The 7237-nt window shown below is 32.9% G+C and overlaps 1 protein-coding gene across 3 annotated transcripts; it reads right to left on the reverse strand.

Moving 5' to 3' along the window:
- Positions 1-330: 330 nt before the first annotated feature.
- Positions 331-6336, reverse strand: LOC112707655 (65-kDa microtubule-associated protein 5). Of its 3 annotated transcripts, none has more exons than XM_025759508.3 (11): positions 6003-6336; positions 5053-5256; positions 4393-4638; positions 4082-4297; positions 3718-3873; positions 3471-3630; positions 3096-3247; positions 2485-2572; positions 2069-2142; positions 1909-1983; positions 331-848 (listed from the first exon to the last, which is right to left on the reverse strand). In XM_025759508.3, exons 1-11 carry the CDS (start codon positions 6069-6071, stop codon positions 588-590), a joined length of 1701 nt encoding a protein of 566 aa, XP_025615293.1. In that variant the 5' UTR covers positions 6072-6336; the 3' UTR covers positions 331-587. The 3 variants fall into 3 exon arrangements, with proteins under 3 accessions (XP_025615293.1, XP_025615295.1, XP_025615294.1); XM_025759510.3 differs by having other exon boundaries at positions 5053-5199; positions 6003-6216; XM_025759509.3 differs by having other exon boundaries at positions 440-842; positions 6003-6304.
- Positions 6337-7237: the final 901 nt, after the last annotated feature.

The raw sequence follows: 7237 nt of genomic DNA on the forward strand, positions 1-7237 counted from the left end.
AATCATAGACCTCCAATCGAGCTAAAATTTTTTTTTTTATGGAAGCTAACACAAGATAGTGTCCCTATATAATTTCTTAACCAATGGATTCATATCATATTATATATGAACTTTTTTAATTTAGAAGTCCTTTTGATTATTTAACTTCGGACAAACATGCAATGAAATTTGAGTCTAACAATTTTTAAGTACCAAACTATTCATTAGAGCCCAAACTAACTCAGCCTTATTGGGAAACCTATAATTTGTAAATTTGCTCATTTAAACTAGCCAGAGCTTATTTTGTTTGGAACAGTGATCAACGAGGAACAATCCTCCAAAGATTCAGGATTTTTAGAAGACAAAAAAGTAGTTGCATTGAGTATTGTCAATTCTAATGAGTTGATCAAAGAAAAGTATAATGAGATATGTATTTACAGAGTTTATTCTATTGCTTATAGCCAACAAAGTCTAGATCAACCTATGTTTGCTACTCATCATCTATTTAGTGCTCTTCAGTTTCAGAATGAAACACAGCATGAATAGGACTTTGAAGCATACTTACATGGAAAACTGATTTACAAGTAGGTCCAAGATTTGACGAATCCTTAACTTCCTCCAAAACCAGAATCTTTAGGAAGAGCAACGTAGTTCACTGGAGTTATTGTATTCACCCTACCGCTTTCCCTATGGTCCTTTCTAGTTGAGGTTCCATAACGGCCTGAAGGCGTAAGCACTTGTCGCCTGATTGGTGTCCCAGCCATGGAGTTAGCATTGGTGCTCTGACCTAGAGGCTTCTTTGTTGCAGACCTTGAACCAAAAAGTGCCTCTTGCACTACAGCACTCTGTTCCTGCAACCGTCTCTGCTCCTATAAAGATAACATGAATAACATTAATCGCTTAAAATGGATGAAAACAACCAAGAAACAGTGTGGTGTATAACTTAAACAATCACATAGTATTGGCAAAGTCAACTACAAATACACAAAAATAAATGAATAAATAAAACTAAAGCTTTCTTAGAAGGTGAAGCAGCCATTTCAGCCAACTTTCTTGGACAAGCAAAGGATTCAGCTTTGAGTATTTGATACTGTTTGTATGCATAATGGTAGATTAGAATTAGATCTTTGGAACATACATAAATGCTCTGGAAAGGAGCATGACCACAACTAGAAATGGAAAGAACAATCAATAGCATCGCATTAAAGATTCAGAGTATCTCATATATCCAAATACACAAGCAGTAAAATTCTCAGGACTATAGACAATGTTCAAATACAAATTAGCAATCAGCAATTGCAAGATTGCTGGAAAATATGGGTCCTTACACCATTTTAACCAACCTTAACCCTAACAAACCCTTCTCACCAAGTGAGATCGGCTAAACATTTTGCATTGCCACCACCTCCATTTCCGTTGCTCTTCTTTTTGTCAAATAATCTTCTCTTTTCTGCATTGAACCACCAAGGCTTTGATTTGTTCCCAAGTGCTTTCCAATTGTGCGGTTTTGTTTTCAAAGATCACCATGTTTCTAGTTCTCCATATTGTCCATAAAACCGCAAACAGCAAGACAACCCAGATTTGTTTTTTTTATCTTATTAGTATCCTGTTCTACCCAGCTATCTTATTAGTCATTGTGGTTCTATTTATCCTTGATGGGGATAAACTAGTGCCCAATACTAATTCTTTGTGTAAACTGTCTCTCCTTCTAGGATCGAGCTTGTAACAAACGATCTAAAAAAAGGACACAACATAATTTTACATTGGCTGTTGCAAGCCTAACGCAACTCTCCTCATTTTTCTGGGCTTGGAACTGACGCCATTAGTTCCAAATCAGTTATAATTCTAAATAGCCTTAAAACACATCATTTGAGGTTGTTTTCCATGATAAGAAGTGAAAGTAAAGATTAAGTAGACAAAAAGTAATACCCGGATTTTTCGTTTTTCTTCTTCTCTAAGTTGCCTTTGCACATTATATTCACACAAGCTATGTAACAATGGTTCCTGAAAATAAATAACTTATTTGTTGGAACCTGACTAATCAGTCATCCTCCTCCATATTACAATAAAAAGCATGAAACATAGGTACCTGTTCATATAGGAAAGGTATTCCTTTGTCAGCTTCCCACGTTTTTATTTTTGCAGTCAAACTCTCAACAAGAGCTGCACAGGAAAAATGTTTTAAGGATAGTTAATGCTAGACCAATAGATATCTAGGGAAAAAACACACTAGGAAATAAGAACTAACAATTAAAAGCTCCTTAGTCCTAGTCCTTATATACATAGTTTTATCAATGCAACTGTATTGACAAATTTTCATAAGTTTGAGTTTGATATTCAAACTGTGATAAACAAGCTTAACTAGTTAATCATCTGGAAGAATGTAGAAACTGAGGAATTTAAGCCTTGGAGTACAATTTGTCCCTAAACTTATGTGGCACATTTCTGAAGCATTTTCTAGAGAATGATCAACTACTTGTAAACAAATGAAAATTGAAGCCTCACACGGTAGCTTGCTGACTAGACTCCGTGCTTTCTCTGCACGTTTTAGATTTTTGTGAGCTCCTCTTACTGCATTATATCGATTTTCATCCTGAAAAGTGCAGGAAAAAGATACATGATGCAATGCCAGGCATTTTTTACTGGTAAGAAATATATAAAACATTTGTCATTGTTTCAAATAACTTCAATTCTATCAACCTGAAAACTGGAAAAGCTCTTTCAAGTTTCAATATGAGGTTTTGGGAATCACTGAAAAGTTTTAACTATACTGCACCAAGCTAATGTTTCCTAACTCGAAATTCTCAATATGCATTCACCTTATTTAAGAATACACATATAATGTGAAAATGTCACTTTCCTAGTTAGGATTGATGTATATGAGATAAGCTACCATACATAAATTCCTCTTTTATTCGCTCATTTTTTTTTTAAATTAAAGTTAGTGAAAGGTCACCAACTCTCTGACATAAACCTGCACATATTTTGAGGACAATTAGCGTAAAGAGATATTTAAAACCTTCTGAAAATAATCACATATAAAATGCAACTATTGTTGACATTGCTGACAAAATTTCAGCTGCACTAATTTATGGCCAATTTAGACTATAAGTTACCCTTTCATATTCATCTAACCACTTTTCCTCCTCAGCAGCAAATTTCCATTTCTCTACCCTATCTAGTATATCTCTTCTACTTAGAGCTTGCTCTTTGGCTTTTCTGATTTGGTCATCCATGCTTTGGAGCAAATCGGACAGATCAATATCACCTGAAAGGCATAAAACATATGTAGTGAAAGACAGAAAATCTAAAGCCTGAAACAAAAAACATTTCACAGACACCTATAACACTAATTCCAAACATCTTTAAGTGGAAAAGAACAAAGGAAAAGAGGGAAAAAAATATGTAATTTTGACACAAATAAATTCCAAAAAGGAGAGATTGTGTTCCTGCTTCAGTTGTATTTTAGACTGTGGGTCGAGTTCAAGTACCAGATTCTACAAGCCGATTTAGAATCTGTCTAGCTGATTCACTATCCACATACATGTGAACTTCTTTGTAAATTTCTTCAAGCTCAGCCTGCCTCTTAAACACTAAATCCTTCATCTTACTGGCTTTCAGAACATTTAAGCGCAGAATTTCAACCTCAGCCTGCAAAAATATGAATAATAAGCCTACTAAAGCCAAATTGAATTAGAGACAAATTGCAATGTGCTCCTAAGGAAAAGAAAGTTTCACCTGCTCAATGATATCTGTAGAAAGGCACCCTTGTGCTCTAACCTCATCAACTGATGCTGAAAGTAATCTAGTAAGATGGCTAAAAGGTTTTTGCTCCCCAATTGGTACATCAATAAGATCCCATAACTCTATCAAGCATTTAGCAAGATCTTGCACCTACAATGCAGAAAAACTGATATATTGAAGAATGTGTTGAATATAAACTATTCCATTATAATGTATAAGAAAAAAAAATAAATCAATTGTAAGCCTCAACAAAACAATCTACATACAACCAGTTCATTAAGAACACATTTGATCATGCAGATTGCAGACAGAATGATAAGTTCACTAGAACTATTGAAACATTATCAGAATAAGACACCTTTTTCAGCCTTTGTTGCTTCTCTTGCTTTAACATATGAATGGCCCCGGTTAATCTGGCAATAGTGTCATTGCTGATGCTCTTTTGTGTACCTTCGGAAGAATCTCCCAAGCTACGATGGATTTCATTTAATGTATTTAGAAAATCAAATGACATCACTACTGAAAGCTCCCTAATTTCACTGATATGACTGTTCACCTTCTGCTCACGAAGGATCTGATTGAAAATAAAACAGACATTAAAAAAAATGGAATTTTAATATCTGAAATTACAAACATTATGACTATACTTTTGAGTTTTGATCATAGAACCTTTTCATTCTGAAGTTCATGTAGATGTGACTTGAGTTCCCCCAATTTCTTTACTGTCAAGTCATTTTGAATAACTTCTGGATCACTGACACTGTTGAACTGCTCGCAGCCAGCTATCTCATTACGTATCTGACAAATTTGGGACTCTATCTTTGAAAACTCTCTGATTCTATCTTCCTTCTTTGACCTTAAATCCTCCAAGACAGGTGTTATTATAGCTAATTTCTGCTTAAGTGTGCCCCGTCCCTTCAAATGTAGAACTGAATCAATTGAATAGTTATCTTGCAAAATGCAAATTCAATTAGCATAGTGCTAATTGTTCAGAGGATCAAGCAATCAAATCATCTCAAAGTGGTTATTGTAAATATAATATGGCAGGAAAAAAATACTGCATTACAAAAATTATTTTTGATTACTTAAATTACAATGAAGCATATCGATGCCCCTGCATGGACCTTGCTATGTCTTCTCAATTTCTTTCTTAATAGTGTGGGAAAGAAGGGGGCATTCAAAGTATGTCCAAATAAGTTACAATTTAGACGAGACAGAGAAAAGAAAGAATGAATATCAGCACAAACAAGCATCTCACTCAAGGCAGGGTTTCTTTCACACAAATTTTATTGACTAATAGTGAAGGCACAATGCAAAAGAGTAACTTACACGTGAGAATGAAGTACATTCCCCAAGGGAAGAAATGATACTGGCAACTTCAGCTTCAGCTTCAACCAATAACTTGTATAGATCCGCCTTGTGCTTTCTGGTTTCCTCAACCTTTCTTTGATATATGTCAAGGCATTCCTGCTCCAGCTGAAAAAGCATATTGTCTCTATCACTATCGCTTTCCCCAATCTCATCCCATATCATCTAGAAAAACATGAGATTACTAAATAAAGTAAATATATCAAATATATCAAAAAAATTTAAAAATTAATATGTCACAAGAAAACCTATTAAAACAATGATAATGAAGGAATACCTCAACCAATGAGGGCCTACCGGTGTTACAAAACATATTTTGTTTTCATGTTCGGTTTTCAAAATCAATTACAAAAATTCTACCTTGTTTTCAACCTAATTTACTTTCGCTGTTTGTTTCCTTTACACGAAACATAACAATAACAAAATGATATTTTTGTAGTTAATACTGAAAACAAAAAATTAAAACTAGATGTTCTTAAGCTAGACAGACCCTAAAGTCTCCAAAGACTTTTAACCCTGTCAACTACAAATATTTTGAAACAACATATCTATAACGAATCTTGAATCTCTCTAACAAACTTCAGCTGCAAATGGCTGCGGCAATTGCATCATATACTTATATGGCATAAACCAACAGAATAATAGTAAAAAAAAATATATAAGGAAAAAAACACTCGGGAGTCCTTAAGAAGTTTAATTTCACCATTAAATTAACGCGTGAACGCTCCATATATAACCATGTAAAAGCAACGATTTTTTTTTCAAACACAAATGACAGATTAAAACTTTGGGGAATTTCAATCATCGATTCGTGGACACTTAATTCCAATTTTACACTTACACACAAGAACGAAATACTAAAGTGAAAAATGTGAAAAATAAAAGTAAAAAAGAAACAGTTATCAAAGAACCTGCAATTGGCGGAGAAGAGAAGCACAGGTAGTGCGCGAAGGGGAGAAGGAATGAGGCATTGCCGCCATTGTTGAAAGAGTAAAGCAGGCCAGGGAAATGAAACCCTAGCAGAGAACTAAGCACACTCTCAAGAAGAGAGAGAAAGAGAAAGTTGAAGAAATCGGAAAGAGCGAGCGTTACTGAAAATCATGGTAATGAATAAGGAATTATTTGTTAGGGGAAGAAGAGGATCCCTTGATTTGAGTTTTTGACTCAACGTAGTCTAACGTTTGAAAAGACCGTACCGCACGCTTTACTTTCCTTTCTTGGCGCCAAACTTACAGATTAAATTTCTAAATTTTGGATAATTTTCTTAGAGTAATTAACAAAAAGTCTATTTTTTATGAGAATAATGCTAAATTTATTTCTTTTGGTAGGTTTATTAGCGTAATAAAAATTTAGTCTTTTTTAATAATATGCATCATCCATGTAATTATTTTTCTAATTGATATTGTAATATATTTTAGAATAAAATATTATAGAATTAATTAATGTATTTAAAAATAGTTATATAAGTATAATATAAATTTTAAGATTTACCAATTCAAAAGGCTATTGTGATATCATTATTTTTATTATAAGTCATAATTATTATTTTTCATGGATATTGAAGGAAAAAGAAGAGGAGTATTAGAATTTAATAAAAAATATAAAAATAGTAAAGTTAATTTTTATGAAAAAATTAAGAAAATAAAGTCAAACAAGGAGAAAATTTTTTATTTATAAGCCATTGAAAATTAGCGATAAAAAGTAATATGCATTATCTATCAATTATTGTTGTATGGTTAAGGTGAGAAGAATTTTAATATAAATAAGTAATCTTATTAGATAACAAGAAGCATCAAACAAGTGAAAAATCATCTTGAGAGAAAAATATAAGAATTTTTTTGAGAGATTTTTTCTCCTATGTATAGAGAGAGGTGTATTCTCATTTTGTCAAGAAAGAGTGTTATTGTAATCTCTTTGTAATAGAGCGAATTTGTAATTTTTAAAGAAAGTTATTCAATTGTTTATATATTTTATACAAATTTTTTATTTTTTATCTCTATATTTTGTTGTGTTATTTGTCTGATACCTAACAGTGGTAGTACTGTTAGTGGTATCAGAGCTAAAAGTTGCTGATTAATATTTTTTTATGTTGCGAGTTACCGTCTAAAAAAATGATAACAAGATATGAAATTTCAAAATTCAGTGG

This window comes from Arachis hypogaea, chromosome 8, assembly GCF_003086295.3.
Source record: "Arachis hypogaea cultivar Tifrunner chromosome 8, arahy.Tifrunner.gnm2.J5K5, whole genome shotgun sequence".
NCBI classification, from domain to species: Eukaryota; Viridiplantae; Streptophyta; class Magnoliopsida; order Fabales; family Fabaceae; genus Arachis; species Arachis hypogaea.

Coding starts and splice junctions, on each gene's coding strand:
- LOC112707655 (XM_025759508.3), bottom strand. CDS start 6,071: ATGGCGGCAATGCCTCATTCCTTCTCCCCTTCGCGCACTACCTGTGCT. Junction 5,257..6,002: donor CTCTTCTCCGCCAATTGCAG/GTTCTTTGATAA, acceptor ATGTTTTTCTAG/ATGATATGGGATGAGATTGG. Junction 4,639..5,052: donor AATGTACTTCATTCTCACGT/GTAAGTTACTCT, acceptor CTACATTTGAAG/GGACGGGGCACACTTAAGCA.